Source organism: Pteropus medius, unplaced genomic scaffold (genome assembly GCF_902729225.1).
Source record: "Pteropus medius unplaced genomic scaffold, Ma_sr-lr_union100, whole genome shotgun sequence".
NCBI classification, from domain to species: domain Eukaryota; kingdom Metazoa; phylum Chordata; class Mammalia; order Chiroptera; family Pteropodidae; genus Pteropus; species Pteropus medius.
The window spans coordinates 32135771-32153670 of record NW_024354875.1 but is presented as its reverse complement, the minus strand read 5'-3'; the positions used below and the strand labels follow the sequence as shown (position 1 = coordinate 32153670).

At 34.2% G+C, this 17900-nt stretch overlaps 1 protein-coding gene across 2 annotated transcripts in view; it reads left to right on the top strand.

Annotated features, from left to right (window-relative positions):
* The window catches only part of SLC25A12 (solute carrier family 25 member 12), a 75735-nt gene that overhangs the window by 43780 nt on the left and 14055 nt on the right, over positions 1 to 17900 (top strand). For both annotated transcript variants that reach the window (XM_039855934.1, XM_039855935.1), the window contains 4 exons: positions 7634 to 7715; positions 9001 to 9159; positions 12245 to 12297; positions 12533 to 12613. In XM_039855934.1, the coding sequence (XP_039711868.1) occupies positions 7634 to 7715; positions 9001 to 9159; positions 12245 to 12297; positions 12533 to 12613 (375 nt within the window). The remainder of the gene's footprint in view (positions 1 to 7633; positions 7716 to 9000; positions 9160 to 12244; positions 12298 to 12532; positions 12614 to 17900) is intronic.

Genomic DNA, 17900 nt, shown 5'->3' with positions numbered 1-17900 from the left:
CCCAACTCATTTCCTTCTTTCTTAGCCTTTCTGTTTCTCTTTTTCATTTTACCTACTTCTCTTGCCCCTAGCAATTTTCCTACAAGTTGTGTCTGAAAGTTGTTTATGTAGCCTTTGGAGCCCTAAGTCTACATCCCTCATCTTTCTTAATCCTAAGGAAGGTGATGTAATTCTGCTAGTGGTGTAAATTTTCTTGTAGGCAGATTCAAAGATGATTTGTCACCTTTCGTTGGCACCTGACATTTTTGATTCTCTTACAATTTTTACTATATTATTGAACCAGGAATACATATTTACATTTCATAAGTAGAATGTTCTCCTGTAGGAATCTACTTAAAACTTAGATGTAAATTAGGAAGGATGGTATGTTTTGTTGTTATCTCATTCTATGAAAGTTGTTATGAAAACACATGTGCATGATAGAGAATCTATGAGTTCAGAAGTTGCGAGAGGCAGAGATTCAGAACTTGGGCACTGATTATGTAAATTCCTTCCTTTCTCGGTTTCCTCTTTAACTAGAGGAATAATCCATCTGATAGGGTTATTACATAAGATAATGCACTTACATTAGGCCTGGCACCTACTAAGCATGCAGTAAATGTTAACCGCTGTTGTTAACAGTTGTTGAATATGAGAAGCCTATCTGAGCAAACTCTAAGTTGGGCTCAGAAATATGTATGACACAACTCCTTCATCCACCCTTATCTACTTTCTTTCTTTAGGTAGAAGGGGATGGGAAGTAAGGAAGAATTATATCTTTATATTTTTTTCTTTATCGCGATTGTATTACTTCAAAAATTTTGTGCGCTGGCTGAAATTCTGTTACATTTTTAAAAATCTAATTGATAGATATTCTAATGGAAAAAAATTCCTGCCTCACATCATACACAAAAATCTATTCCAGTTGGAATATTCTGAATGTGAAAGATTAAAGCTTAGAGAAGATAACAGGAGATTAAAGTCATGATCTAGAATAAGCAAGGTTTTGATAAACATGGTACAAAATGCTTGTCATAAAGAAAAAGATTGATAAGTTTAACTTCATTCAATTTAAGAACTTTTGTTCATTAAATCAAAATTATACTCTTGACAGTGGCGGGTGTTGTTCAGGGGTGGAGGAATGGTAACTGCCATAAACTGCTAGCATCACAGCTTTGGAAACGATTTGGCACTGTCAACTACGGTTGTAGAGATGCATACTCTGTGACCTGACATTTTCTCTCCTGGGTATAGTCCCTAACAGGAATGTGTGCATGTGTTGATTAAAAGACACATACAAGAATATACATAGCAGTATTATTTGTAATAGCAAAAAAAAAAAAAAAAAGAAAAAAAGAAAAGAAAAATGGAAACAATAGTCCAATATTCATTAACAGTAGGATAGGTAAATATGTTGTGGTATAGAGATGACCAGTGAGAAAAGTGGAAACTTTCATTTGGGGAGAGTGAGTTAAATAAAAAGAGGTAAGTTGCAGGTAGAAGAGGATGTGACGTTTTTGAAGCATGAAGTATTTTGTAGGCTAAAACCAGGTTAAAGGCTGATTTTGGTTCTTTGTGAGCGTGAGTAAACAAACTTCTTATTGTATATCAATTTTTCAACTGTTTGGCATAAATGATCTATGATGGACCTGCCTGGGCATTTACCTACTTTTTAAAAAGTTTTGTTTTTGTGGGAAATCGTATTCAAGCTACAGACCACTCACACAAAGAACTTTTGGAATATAAACTGTGTTGGGTTCTGCCAAAACATTAGTACAATGATTTTTCTATTTCATATGCAGCATTCCCTAGACACAGGACTTCGAAATACTCTTTTGTGTAATTTGCATATTCATGGACTGTCTTTGAACTTTGGATTCATGAGTAAAAAGAAAACATTACAATACACTTACTAGTTCTTTGTTTTGGAACTTTTACCTTTGTCACCCATGATAGTTTTACCATAAATGGAAGACTGTTCTCAAAAGGGAAAAATTGGGTTTATATATTAGTTTTATTTCTTAGCCATTTACTTTATTTAAATGGTTTGATTTAAAGACTTATTACAGTCTTTAACACAATTTAACTCCCTTTTTACTGAAAGAAAATTATATATTGGTTAGCATTAGGGGGAAAAAAATTTTTTTTTATATTATCTCCACCTCCTAGACTGTGGTCTTTGGGTTTTAACCTTGTTTCGTAAGGCCAAGAATATTTAATTCAAATCCAGGTGTATTAAATTTATGGATGTGATTTGCAGACAAAAGATTTTGTTTTATTTTCCCTAGCCTCATTTTTGCCATCGTAATCATATATTTTAATTGATATGAAATCTATCCTTTTTTTCCATTCTGTGCTCAGTATGGAGAAGACAGGCTTTTCTTTCCTTTTCTCCTATCCATTGATAGTGTGCCATTTAGAGGAGACAGTTCTCTTTATGGGATTGGCATACTACAGGAAGCAGCTTGGTTTGGGCAGGTTGCTTGACTTGTTAACTGACACGATCCTGCCTTATCTAATTCTCCTTTATAGAATGAGGTACATTTAACAACAAAAGCAAAAGAACTTTCTCTTCTCCAAATGAGATCTTAAGTCATTTCTTATCATACACATATGCTTAGGGAGCAGGTTAAAAATCATTTAAGATGCTCAGCTCTTATTTTGCTTTGAAAAACACTTAATTAATCTTGTTAAATATCATCTTCATGATCATAATCATAAACCTAAGGGGAAGAGTGCCTTTTCCTTTGGCACATTTGCTCACGGTAGGTGATCTTAGTGCTGAGTATTTTCTTTCAGCCTAAATGCTAAAAATTTAGTACACACTCATTAATAGGGATGACAGCTACAGTGGCATTCTACTTATGAATATTCATGAAGTGAAATCCATAGCATTAATTACATTAATCTACATACTTGAATACAAGTGAACTGTAAGTTATAGTGATAGCTGAGCTTAAAAAAAGAAAAATCCTTAGTAACCGTATATTGTATTTTTCTTTTTTTTTTTGAAATAAATGCGATTTAATAAGGGCAGAGGCAACATTTCTTTCAAAAGGCTTTTGAGTATTTATAGTTAGAGATGTTTTTAGCTAAGAATTAAAGCACACTATAATCCTTCAGTTTTCATTGGATTTTGTAGGGCTTATAAACATTCTTTAAAGGAGGAGAGTATAAAGAAAATGTGTGGTTGAACACAGGAGAAACCTTTTGCATAAATAAAGGAATTAGTGGTTACTTGACTCTTGTTTGAGATCATAACCCTTTTATTCTGTGAGCTTTAATTCAACATATTCTTTTGAAAGGAGACATGTTGGAAAATAATTTATAATGGAATGAGGTTTGTTTTTACCTAGTTTTGAGATTGAGAAATTCTAATTTTGGAAAAAAGTTTTATTTGCATGTTTTCAGAGGTTAAAAACATATATGTTATGTGTTTAATAGGTAGCATAACAGCCACATTGATTTTAAAATATTTTTAAATCTAAGTCAAAATATTATATCTGAAATTTCAAAATATGTGATGTTAAACATCATGTTTACCTTGAAGATACAGATTGTGTTTGTTTTCATCTTTGTCTTTGAAACAGAATATTAGCCTCACTAGTGTTGTCAACATTTAAAAACTAACTGAAGTGTATTTAGTCAATATAATACTTTAAAGTGATACCAAAAGGTTTTGAATTAATAAATGAAAAATAAAATATAAAAAATTATTTCATCCCATTCTTTTATAACTTATGCTTTTGTATATATTTGAAATATGTAATATGTGATTTTATATGTATTACTTAAATTTATAAATATTATATAAATATATAATTACATAAATAGATGTATAATTATGTATAAACATATAATTATATATTATGTAATTAGTACAGTGGAACATGCATATAATTTATAAATGAAGTCATTTATTGGGTTTATCTACTTAAATCTTTGCCTGCCTGGCAGGAGCATTCGATCACGAGCAGTTTTTGGAGACTGTTGACTTAAAGAATGATGGAGAGTGCAGTGGGGTGACCAGGACCAATGCTCTGCTTATTCCCCATCTCACAGTGAGACCTTTGGCAAGTCGCCTGTCCCTTCCATAGTATGGCTATCTTGCCTTTGTATGTACAGTGAACTGACTGACAAAATAGTACATATGGTCTCACTATGCGTAGAAATTTCTGAGTGTCAGCATGGTCTCACAAGGGATTTTATTTATAGAAAATTGAAAAACACCAGACCCCTGTGGGCTGTATTTGGGCATAGGTCCTGAGTGCTTGGTAATATACTTTTACCCTTTGGGATATAGCAAATCTCTAAACAGTCTAAAATTAGTATTATTATTATAGTAATAACTAGAACAAAAAGTAATTATCTTTTTGGATGGCACATTGTTTGCTATTCTGTGAATGAAACAAAATTAAGCTTGTATTCAAGGTTTTATTAAATATTCTACTGTCTTCCCTATTAGGTTTCACATAAAAATTAATTGCTCACGCTTGTTATAGCATATAAATCAAACATAGTGGATGACTATATGGTTGCTTGGGCTAACTTGATAGGAAAAAATGTATTTCCTATAAGATCATAATTATGTCCTACTATGTGTAATTTTCTACCTTTTTAATGATGGTTTCTTCCATGTATTATATTTGGTTTTGGATACAATAGATGTATGCTTTCACTTAATTGGGTTATAGTAAAGTTGGTATATTGGTATAGTTGAGATTTATAAAATATGTAGTGATATTATTTGAAGTAATGGTGTTTTACGAATTCTTAGATTTTCTAATGGTTTTATTTTGACTTTTTATCAAACATTATTTATTTTCTTTTTCACTATAGAATTTATTGAACCATAATACGATGGCAAGCATAATGAGTTTTTAAAAAGATCTCTGCCTACAGAGATCACAATCAGACGTTAAATATTTAGATATCAGATGCTATGGTTAAAACAGAAATGATGCTTATTGTGGTACAAAATTTAGAATACAAGAAGGTAAATAAAAATTTTTTGTAGGCTGCTTTTCACATTGTTTGTAAATATCTGGCTTTGCCATATTTAGCTTGGTTAATTGAGCTATGAAGAGATTATACAGAGGAAAACAAATCAGAGTAGATTAGCTTTCTTTATTTTAGATTTTAGGCATGGATCCATTTCCATTAAATTATTCTAATGAAAATATGTAAATTTTCTATTATGCTGTTTTTTAAAAGGTCATTTCAAGTTAATATTTTCAATATGATAAAGCAATATTTTTTCCTTCACTTTAGATTGTTCATATAACTATTTTCTTAATGAAAAATTTAAAGAACAAGATTGACACACTAATATAAACAAATTATTTTAGATTCTTTATGCTGTAGAATACTTATGAAATAACATTCTGAATCACAAGGATTTTCCCTGTTGCTTCAGCATCATAGTAGATTTTATGTTAGAATCATAAATGTGGTTAAAACAGTGGTTCTCAACCTAGCGACATAGCAGAATGATTTGAAGCTTTTAAAAAATATATATGCCCCAGACCCCAGTGATTTATTTTTTAAAGCCCTTCAGGTGTTTTCTTTGTATAGATAGAGTTGGGGAATGGCTAGGAGAGCAAATACCCAATAGCATGGGTCAGAAATACTGCACGTACCTAGCCATAACCTCAATGGTTGAGCTGCAGGGCCAGAAATAAGACTCTGAGCCCTTGAAAGAGTAGTTATTAAAGTTTTTCACTTTAGTCCAAAAGAAATGACTTGACCTTGCTTTACATATAATTCTAACAATCCTAGTTATGTGATTTCTCCAGCCCTAATAGATGAGAGGCAGCAAAATCAAACTAGATAGCTGTTGGTAAAAGAAATAATAGCTGCTCAGTAACAAAAAAAAAAATTAAACAATCCAACCAAAAAATGGACAGAGGACATGAAAAGACATTTTTCCAAAGAAGACAGATGGCCAACAGACATATGAAAAGATGCTCCACATCACTAATTATCAGGGAAATTCAAATCAGAACAACAATGAGACACCACCTCACACCAGTCACAATGACTGTTATCAAGTCAATAAACAACATGTGTTGGTAAGGATGTGGAGAAAAGGGAACACTTTGCACTGTTGGTAGGACTGCACACTGGTGTAGCCTCTATGGAAAACAGTCTGAAGGTTTCTCAAAAAATTAAAAATGGATATACTTTTTGACCCAGCAAGTGCACTTCTGGGTATTTATCCAAAGAAAACCAAAACAATAATTCATAAAGCTCTAAGCACCTCTATGTTCATGGCAGCACTATTTACAATAGCCAAGATATGGAAGCGACCTAAATGGCCATCAACAGACAATTGGATAAAGAAATTATGGTTCATATATACGATGGAATATTACTCAGACATTAAAAAAATTAAATCCTACCATTTGCAGTGACATTGATGGGCCTAGAGGTTGTTATGCTGAGTGAAAGACAGAAAGATCAATACCACATGGTTTCACTTACATGCAGAATCTAAGGAACAAAAAGAACTAATCGAAAACAGACCCACAAATACAGAGGACAATCTGGTGATGGCCAGAGGGAAGGGGTTGGGGGGCTGGGAGAGAGGGGTAAAGGGTTAAAAAAGTACAAATGAGTAGTCTATAGATGGTCACAGGGATGGGGAGCACGGCATGGGGAATGTAGTTAGCATTAATGTAATGGTGAGGTGTAGAGCCAGAGGAGAGAAAGAGCAATCAGGAGGATCTTTTATAAACTAAATATCTAACCAATGTGCTGTATACTTGAAACTAATAATAAAATTAAAAAAAAAAAAAGATGTGTGTATATATAGTAGAATATTATACAGCAATAAAGAATGAAATCTTACCATTTGGGGAAACATGGATGGATCTAGAAAGTATTATGCTACGTAAAATAAGTCTTAAAGAGAAAGACAAATACCATATGGTTTCACTTATAGTGGAATCTAAAAACAAAATAAAACAAACAAAACAAAACAAAAATAGACTCATAGAAACAGACCTAAGAGATGCTTACCAGAAGGGAGTAGGGTGTGGGAATGGGTGAAAAGGGGACTGTGGTAAGTTTACATGGTGACAAATGATTACTAGAATTAGTGGAGAGATCACATTTTAAGGTATTTAAATGTTGAATCACTATACTGTACACCTGAAACTAATAGAACTAATATAAGATTGTATACCAACTATACTTATATACTTAAAAAAAAAAGTAATGGCTGTCAGGCATGGGAGGATAGCACAATCAGCTGCATTAGATTTGATGCAAGAGCTGATGGAAATATCAATATGATGACCTTCAGTTATTAGAAATGGTAGATTATGATCAATATTCTCTGATCTAGAAATCAAAATAGTTTTTGTATATTTTACAAAGATTTTTAAATTTTAAGTTGGTTAAAGAAGAGGGAAAGATTTTATACCTGAAATGTTAATTCACTTCTGTAACATGATAGTGAGGGTCTCCAGGCAGATAACAGGCAGTATGTTTTGTAAAAAGGAAAAATATTACTGTGTCCATTTGGCTGACTGTGTCAAAATTTTCAATGTCAATAATAGAGATATCCATTTAAAAAAATTAAAATAGCCATTGTAGCTTTTTCATTTGCTGTATGCTTTTCCAAAAATTTTTACATGTTTCTATCCTGCAGCAATCTCACGGTTTAGGCAGGCCTGTGTGGCTCCAGATTGCCGAGTCTGCTTACAGATTCACTCTGGGTTCAGTTGCTGGAGGTGAGTGAGATGTCCATGTGCTGTTTCAAGCTTGTGTTCACGTCATATTATCTCACTAGACAAGGACAGATCAACAAAGGTGCAGTTCATTGTTTCCATGGGTCGTGGTCATGGGGCTTTCTGAAGCATTTTTTATTTTTTTACCCATAATCAGAGGACTTGTCATAGCATGGCGATAGCGCCTCTGGCTCCAGTCTGTCTTTAGGGCAAAATCTCTGTCAATATGAAAGTCTTGGATACAGTGCTGCAGTCACCTTAATTATACCGGTTAGAGCTAATACAAAGAAATGGAGAATAAGACTGTGTTTATGGTGTTGAGGGTGAGGGCAGGTAGAGAATCAAGATTTGGAGTACAAATTCTAGAACCTTATTAAATAAAACTGCCTCTCAAAATGATTCACCTTTGCTTTTCTGCTTGTATTTTTTCCTTCTCCCTTTTTACTGGTTGAAGAATACCTAGATTTGTAGTTTGTTAAAATGAACCTCCCTTCCCGGCTCCTGGGCAAAATTCAGGACTTTTTTTGCTTAAATCTCTCCATAGAAAAAGTGTAGAATCTGAAATTGCTTTGTTGAGAAGAACCTAGCAGGTGTGATTAAAATACTTAACGATTTTTAAAACAAGCCTGAACTGATGAAACCATTATTTTTTTTCAGTCTCAATTTTAGACGCTGCAAAGCATTTTTTGGTTTTCAACAGTTGACATTAATACTCTAGTTCATGTTATAAATTTTCAGTCCCTGAGAAATTTAAAGCCTGGCCTTTTTTTGTTTGTTTTTTGTTTTTTTTGGTTTGTTTTTGAAAACCAAATTCTGTTCATAGAGATAAGGTCTTATTGAGATTTAGTTCTAATATTATGGTTGTAACTAAGATTCATTTACCAAAATGTTTTGGTAAATTAAAATTTTAAATTATAGCTTGTGTGTGTGTGTGTGTGTGTGGTCATTTTAAGGGATTACTAGTATATTTAGGCATTTAATGAAAAATATGAGGAAATATGTATAATAGTTTAATGTTATAGAAAATTGAGCGTTGATTATCTAATATTGGTGATGACTTGAAAATCCACTATAGTCGTTCTTTGAAGCAGCTGTATTTATGGATCCCAGTGGCTGCTAGCCTGTCATCCTTCAGCTGTGTATGGGAGAAGGAAAAATAACGTAAGGTCTTTTTTGTGAGGAAAGATACTGTTTTATTCTCTAGTCCTTTGAGATGAGATTTGTTGTCCTTACAGATTCTCCATTTAATTGTGTTTTCTTTTAAGTCTAAAAATTGTTTTATTTGTAGCTGTGGGAGCCACTGCAGTATATCCTATAGATCTGGTGAAGACGCGCATGCAAAACCAGCGTGGTACTGGCTCTGTTGTGGGGGAGCTGATGTACAAAAACAGCTTTGACTGTTTTAAGAAAGTCTTGCGTTATGAGGGCTTCTTTGGACTCTACCGAGGTGAGTAAGCAAATCTCAGTTGCTAAAGTTAGAGATTTTATCTCACGAGCAGCAGATTTTAACTCTTTCACTATGAAAATCAATGTGTAGCCTGCCGAGTCAGACTAGGGCTGTTTCTCTTTTACTTTCTCATTGCTTGTTTCCCTCTTTATATTCTCACTTGGTAATTAGCAATTTTAGTTTGCAACATTTCTTCTTCCTGCTATTTATATTTCTTGGAATCTAAATCCTACCTTTGTCCTAACATGGGTCTGTGGTCACCGTATTCTTACAAACTAAGGCACATGTCTGCAGGTGGAAGACAATGATGAGAGCTGAGAAATAGCTTCTTTTCCCAAAGAATTAGAGAGGAGAAATACACTTTTTCTCTGTGAAATAGAAGCCAGGCTGCCACTTGAAGGTGAGTTTACCCTCTGTCCACTTGCTTCAACTGAGAAATATTCAATGTCTTGTCCCTTCCAAGGGAGACCATTCATGAATCTTTCCCAGTGAGTCATGTGAAATTTAACCAAAAAGGAAAGAAAACCTTTTGGCTCAAAGTCTCGTTCTTGTTCCTTCTTTACCTGAGTTCAGAGGCACTGAGTGAAAGCAGAGCGATTTTCTTTCGCAGGAAATGTTACCGCCAACCCGAGGCTGAGCACAGTGCTGTCGGCCTCAGAAGCAGCAGCCCCATGCAGATTTCTCCCCACCCCCATTGGCTTTGTAGGAACTTGTTCTCTTTGGAGAGGGAATGACTTTCATGTACATGTTTTCACATTAGAATTTAGGGTTTCCTTTGGGAGGAAGATTAATTTTTTAATCCCTTTGGGCGCCACTTGGAATTCTTTGAAAATACTCTCTACATGCTTAAGTCTAGGGCATTTATGTAATTTACTGTACTTGTTTGTTTGCACACAGAGTCTCATTAATCCCTAGCTCATTCTGAGCTCTCTTGAACTATTCGGCTTAGAACCTCTTCCTTGGAAAGAGAGGCTGGGCCTGAACAAAGCTTTATGCTCATGGATAGGAGAAAAAAACACCTCTGGTTAGCATCATATACAGACATTCCATGAAAAATGTAGCTCTGATACACTTAGATTCGAAGGAAAGGTTCATGAGGATGTTTGTTTTTGGCATTAGATGTAGAATAAGAGAAGAGAGTGGTTCCAAAAGTCAAATTAGGCTCAAATACTTTTCTCCTGAGCATGAATGCAATTAATTTTGCTCAAATATTCAAAACTCTAGGCTGTCTAAACTCTAGCTGTACAGCAGGTACTCCATGGAAGAGGTGCGCATTGTCAGGAATCCAGAACTCTGCGTGAGAATGCTTGCTTCAAACTATATTAAATCCTGCATACTAGATTTTATATAATAGGGAATTTGAGGGTTGAGTGGTGGCACTAAAAGTTGTTTTTTTTCCTTTGACTTTTTTTGTTGCTGTTGTTGAACTATGACCTTTCTTCCTCCTTGGTATACTTATAAAGAGAATATCCTCTATTGAAGGAACTAGATGCATACTGCTGCACAGTTTAGCCTCTCAATGGATGGCTGCTTACTCATTTGCGAGTGATGTCATGTTAATTAAATAGGTCAGATGTAGCAAGTTGTGGGGCAGGGAGGCAGAAGGTTGTTAGCTTTATCTGGGATGTGAGCTGATAAAATCAGTCCTTTAAATGAGAGACTGTTGTATTAGGGAGAAGATTGTAAAAATCCTGTACGTGAACACTATGATTATTGAGATTGTCATATATTGCTTAGAACTGGTCCATTATTCTGTCAGATGATTGATGAAATTGTTGATAGATTAGCCTAAATTTCTTTGTAGGCAACAATGATAAAATGACATAAATCAGTACTTTATTAAAATTCCATGAGCCTCACTGAGGCAAGTTGTAAAACAAATACACATGCTGACATGGTTGTATGGGAGTTAGACTAAAAGTAATAGGGCCTGATAATCATGAGGGTTAGAAAGTTAAGACTGCCATCTGCTGATTTCTTCCTTTACATCAGTCTGCTACCCATTAAAGGTGTGTGCACATTTGTGTTTGTCATTGATAATTCAGTTTGACTGACAGTAGCCTGTATGTACGATTACTTGCTGGCTCTCAACTCACAGAAAATCACTCAGCAGTGTCCTCAAAGTAGGCTTAGGAACAGCAGTGAGCGTGCAAACACATACATAACTACCCCTTGGCTGGGCGATTTAAAGGATATAAAATGTTTATTGTTAGCATCTTTAAAAAATGTATGCGAAAAATGTATGCTAACAATTCGGATAATCGTATGCTTTAGAAAGCTGAGCCCTATGAATATCTACAGATGTTGAATTGTTTATATATTTTTTCTTTTCCAGTTTGTAGCCAGCATGGGAAATTTAATTTTCTAACAATAATGATTTCTTTTGTTTTAAGAGGATTCTTTTGAACTGTCTTAAGTTTGACATATATTAGTAAACAAGAACAATAGGCATATGTTTCTGCTTGTAGAAGTTATCCATTAGATGATACTTAAAATCTCATTTTTCTTTGCAGTTTTGGCTTCCTTTTAAATAAATGAATACTGAATTCTGGGCTTCTCTAAAGAAAATTTATAGGAGTTGGTATTCTGCAATGACGGAGCCACTGTATGCTGCTCCCTAGGTAGCATCATTTGTGGCAAAATCTGGGTCTACTTAACAGCACACTTTGCAGAGCTTTTCCAAACATACAACATTGGCTTCTCTCAAGTGTTTGTGTATGTTTGTATGTTGTCCGTTGTACAAGGAGGGAATTTGGTTACTTTGTTATTTGCAGCGTTACAGGAGTAGAGAAGATCATGGGCTCCATTCCTTCCTCATATACTTTTTGGAAGGTGTTAGATAACTAGGCCTTAAAGGAAGCATGCTTAAGAAAAGGATTTAAAGCTTCAAGAAAACATAACATTATATCTGATGTAAATAATGATTACATACATATATGGAGTTTTCGAACAATCCCTTTTTCCCATTTTAATAAAAACCCTAAAGTGTTTTATGGTTAAATGATATGGGGAAACCATTTCTTGTTGAGCTTGCATATTCATGTCTGGTAACCCATATTGCTAATAATTCTCTCCATTTACTTAGGTCTGATACCACAGCTTATAGGGGTTGCTCCAGAAAAGGCCATTAAACTGACTGTAAGTTTCTCATTAAACTTATACCATTTGTTTAGATTATTGTTAAGCCTAAATTAAAACTGATGCTGTTGAGACTGACATGCTATCAAGGCATTTGTAACATTTTAAATTTATATATAGATGTTTGATAATTTTTAATTTTATCATGAGACAAATATTTTGCTGATTTGGAAAATCAATAATACGCTAGTTAGGAGAGGAAATTCTGGTTAACTGATGTTGTCTTTCTGATTAGGTTAATGATTTTGTTCGGGACAAATTTACTGGAAGAGATGGCTCCATTCCACTTTTCGCAGAAATCCTTGCTGGAGGTTGTGTACGTATTAATACTGGGCATTTCTTGTGGCAGATATTTTTCTTTAACTTTCTTGCACATTATATAAAATATCTGAGTGAAATTTCATCTGAACTCAAGAGATTTCTGAGCAGAGTTTCTCAGTGATCATATGGAATGACTATTAAATTTCATTGCATAATCTAAACTGGTTTTAAGTGCAGAAAAGAAGTAGTATTTTTGTCAGCTTGGTCTCTAAGAAGCTCCTGAAGCATTACCTTCCACACTTTTTAAAGTTCTAATTCTGATTCTTCTTAAATATCACAAAAAATAGAGTAATGGATAGAGTTACCATACATTGATATTGATTAGAACTTATAAGTGTAAGATGACTGATTAATTGGGCCATTATATTTTAGATGTAGGACTGAGTAATCTGTTGCGTGGTATAATTATAATTTTCCCTTTTTAGGAACCAGAGGATATAGCAAACAACCATAACTATATTGAGGCTATTGACAACTCTGAACGCAGAGATTCAGATTATATTTACTTAGAGCACAAAAGTTTCTATCTTTAAAGTGTGAGCACGACATCGGATTTAGACCAATTCTCAAATCTAAGTTTGCAGCTCAACTCAATTTGTGTTGTTCATTTCATGTTTGGTAATATGTGATTTGTTTAAGACTTGTTTAGTCCATTCTGTCCCCGAAACCCTTAATAATTTCCATTTGAATTGGCTGACAGTCTTGGCTAAACTCTCCTCAGTTGCTTGTGGAACCTGAGGTGATGAGGTCCTGACCTTTGCAGCTTTTAATTCGGAGATGCCCCGAGGGTCAGAGAGGGAGGCTGCTCTGGATTCTCCTTGATGAGATTTGTCAGCCTGGCACATACCTGGGTCCTCACCTTTCTACAACCAAAGTTCTTGTGGAAGAGGTGGCTTGGTGGCTTGGTGGGTGGGTGTGTGTGTGTGTGTGTGTAGGTGTGTATAGGTGTGTTTGCTTGTATGCCTGCATGCATACCTAAGTGCATTCTCAGGAATAAAATTCACTTCTTTGGCTGACTTTTCTTTCGTGAAGCACAAATGATGAACATAGAATAAGACTTTCACTTAGGCAGATTAGCAAAAATGTAGTTTCTCTTTTTCCTTTACCCTCATTAAATGCTATAATTGTTTCTCTTCTAATGAGAGAAACTTTGCAAATCATAAATATTCTTTTTCTCAATGCTTTTAGTTTTAGTTTGGTTAAGAAGTTTCCTAACTCAGTTTTGCCACAACACAGGTGTACATTTGCTGGGACTCTCTTGAATCATGCTCTTTCTAGTCCATGCAGCTAATTATTTCTGTTTCTATTTGTGACATCTAGAGGTTTTTGCTCATGAAACTGACCTGTTCCCATTTCTGACATGTGACCAAAGTGGTTAAACCGTAATCAGATATTTGGTTCATTTATTGGTCCTAGCTGTGGATGTCGTTTCTAGGTTTGAACTTAGGGAATTTTTATTGAAGTACCTTGAGGGTTGTGCTGACAGTCTAAATCTCTTCGTTAATTATGACTAATTTCCGGAAGCTTTGCTGGATTGTCTAGCCAGAAATTGGTAGCATGGAAGATAGTCAGGTTGGGCTCTAGGCAGAATGATTAAGTTGTCTTCACCTCAAATGTTTTCTCTTTTCTTTTCCCTCTAAGTCTCTTCATTCAAGGGTGAAAGAAAATGTGCAATGATTGAGTTTCTACTGATGAATTCAATCACACTACAATGTAAATGATTGTTAAAGCATAATCTGCTACTTCTCCCAAAAGTCTATGTATTTCAACAGAAAATAAAGGCTTAAAAGAAAAGGATGAGCTTCTTTATAGATTATCAGGCACTGTGGAATATAGGAGTATTCCCTTTACTGAATGAAACCTGGTATGCAGCCACCAGATAAACACTGGGAAGAGTGGCTGCCTGTGAGCCTGATCATCCCAGGTAGTGGTGATGTTATAACTTATAGTGTCCCTGTGGGTGTTTAAATGCTGTCAGTGCCACCAGGTGAAAAGAGTGCTGCGCTCCTCCAAAAACCACTCAATTTTAAAGAGGTACCCAATATAACTTAGTGTTTAATTTAAAAGAAATGGCTCAAACTGAGCATCGGTGCGAGCTTTATTGTATTTTTTTCTCTAGCAGAAGGACCAGCTAGTAACTGGGCCTTGAGTTCCCTATATGTAGAAGGGAAATTCTGCTATGAAAATGACTATGCTGCCCTTTAGGAAAAAATGGTATGCTTTGACTAGATCATGATGTGACCAAAAATAACAATATCCAGTCCTTAGGCATTATGTGTTTTTTGATGTTTGTCTTATGATCTGTTTTTTAATATATGTGATATTTGATACATGTAAAAGAATACACACTACATAGATATAAAGTAATAATGAGTATCCATGAATCTACCACTCAACTAAAATATTTCTATCATTGACACCGATTTTCGCTTTTAATGTAGCTCTAATCTGCTAGATTGCTAATGAACAGTAGGGATTTTTCCTAGTGGGCTGAACATTTTATAGACATTGTCTCATTGTTATTTCCAACTAGGGTTGAAAAAAATAAAATCTCAGTGAGATCCACCACTTAGTAAATTGCAGAGTTGAGATTCAAACCACTTCTGTCTCTAAATCCATACTCATTCATATTTGGTATGTTTCCATTCATTCATTCTTTCATTTATTTCTTCTCATTCAACAAGCTGTCAAGGCTGAGAAGGATTTAGAGTTTCTTCCTATGCAGGGTTTAGGGCTTCTTCCTATGCATTTATATCTCAGAAAAAGGGTAGTTCCTGATCATTCCCACCAGTTTATAAAAGTTAATCTTAAATCTAATCGTACTCCACTGTGGTAATTTGATAGTAGAATTCTTTATCGTGATTTTCTCATTTCTGTATATCACCAAAGAAAATATATGTTTATGATGATAATTCATCATAATAGCTACCATTACCTGAGCATCTTATACTGGACTAAACTCTTCATAAGCATTATCTCATTATTATCCCCAGCTAGAATTGAAGAAACTTAAAGCTCAGTGGAATCCAGCACTTATTAAGTGAAAATATTGAGATTTAAACTGCTTCTGTCTCTAAATCTATATTCTTTCATATTTAGTATGTGTTTCTATTCATCATTCTTTTATTAATTCTCTTATTCATTGAATTCCCACTATGTTTCAGGAAACTTTTTAAAATACCAGCTTTATTGAAGTATAATTCACATACCCTACAATTCCCCCATTTAAAGTGTACAATTCAGCAGTTTCTAATATATTCAGTTATACAACTGTCACCACAATCAACTTTAGAAGATTTGTATTGCCCCGAAAAGAAACCTGGTACCCTTTATCTATTTGTCCTCCAATCTTCCCTGCCTGCCTCCTGGCCAAGCTTTAGACAATCACTACTTTCCATGTCTATAGACTTGCCAGTTCTGGACACTTCATATAAATGCAGGCATACAATGTGTAGCTTTTTGTGTCTGGCTTCTTTCACTTAGCATAATGTTTTCAAGTTTCACCCATGTTTTCTTATGTATTGGTACTTCAGGCCTTTTTATTGCTGAATAACATTCCATTATATAGTTATACCATATTTTTTTTATATGTTCATCAGTTGTTGAACATTTGGGTTGTTTCCACTTTTTGGGTATTATGACTTGGTGGGTCATAAGGTAACTCTAATTAGTATTTTGAGGAACTGCCAGACTGTTTTCCAAAGCGGATGCACCATTTTACATTCTTATTAGCAATGTATGAGCGTTCTGGTTTCTCCACATCTTTGCCAATACTTGTTATTGTCTGCCTTTTCATTATAGTCATCCTAGTGGGTGTGAAGTGGTATCTTATTGTGGTATAATGACTGACAGTGTTGAGCATCTTTTCATGAATATGGCATTTGTATATCTGCTTTGGAGAAATCTATTCAGAATCTATGCCTATTTTCTAAATTAGGTGGTTTGTCTTTTATTATTGAGTTATAGAAGTTCTTTATATATTTAAAGTCCCATGTCATATATGTGATTTTCAAATATTTTTCACTTTCTTGCCTGTATCCTTTGAATAATTGGACTTTGATTTTAATGAAATCCAATTTATTTATATTTTCTTTTGTTATTTGAGTTTTTGGTGTTATATCTAAGAAATTATAGCCTAATCTAAAATCATGACAATTTATACCTCTTTTTTCTTCCAAGAGTTACAGTTATAGCTCTTACATTTAGTTCTCTGATCTTTCATAGAATTTTTTAACCCTAATTTTTTAGGGTCTTCTGTCTTGACCAGAGGTATTATCAAATGACAGTTTTATTTTTCATTGTCACCATTTTGGTATATTTTCTTCTAATGTTTTTCTATACATGTTTATGTGCATGTGTATATGTGTACACACACACACACACACACACACACACACACACACACATTCTTTTTTAATCCAGATGAAAGTTTTGTTGACTCTGACTTTCTGATTGGAAATGCAAGAAGCTCTCACTTTCTAAGAGAAATCACAGGGAATCACAGCAGAACTTCTCACCTTAGAAATAGAATGTAACCTTTAGGAACAGAGATATAAACAGTGTGCATTTTCAAATTTTAAATTTTCATTGTGAACATTCACCAAACTCTTGTTTTATATCTATATCAAAACCTTCCCAAGAAAGACCTACTAGTTCAGAACTTATCATAATTCAGATGTGCTAACATAAGTTGTTTTTGTCGTAAGGTCTATAAATTGCACTTTATGTTTAATAATTGCTTGAGCCTCTTTAGGTGGGGATAGGATAAGAGTGTGTGTGTGTGTGTGTGTGTGTGGTTATTCAGTAAGTATCTGTTATGGATGCTATATGTTTAGTATATATGTAATAATAGGTTTTAAATTTTTTCCAATTCTCATAGGTAAGCCATTGTTGGGCTTTATGTTTTTATTTTTCTATTAGAAAGTCTTTCTTTATATATGTATAAATAACATATATGTATACACATATTACATGTCCATATCAGACATAAATATAATTGAGTGTTAATTACAATATCTGTTGTGGATAAGAATAATACTTTAATGTCAAATTTTTCAAAGTACTTTAATATGCACTGTTGTCACCTCCTGTGAAATAGGTAGATGAGAAACAGCAGCTCAGAAAGGCTAACTCTCTCACCCCAAATCACACAATTAATATATGCTGCAGGTTTCATGTGAGCCCACATGTTTTTATTTTAAGGCCAATTCTTTTTATTTTATAGTGCTCTCTTGGGGAATCAAACCAGAGCTTTCTCCATGTATCAAAATATAGATAAGCCC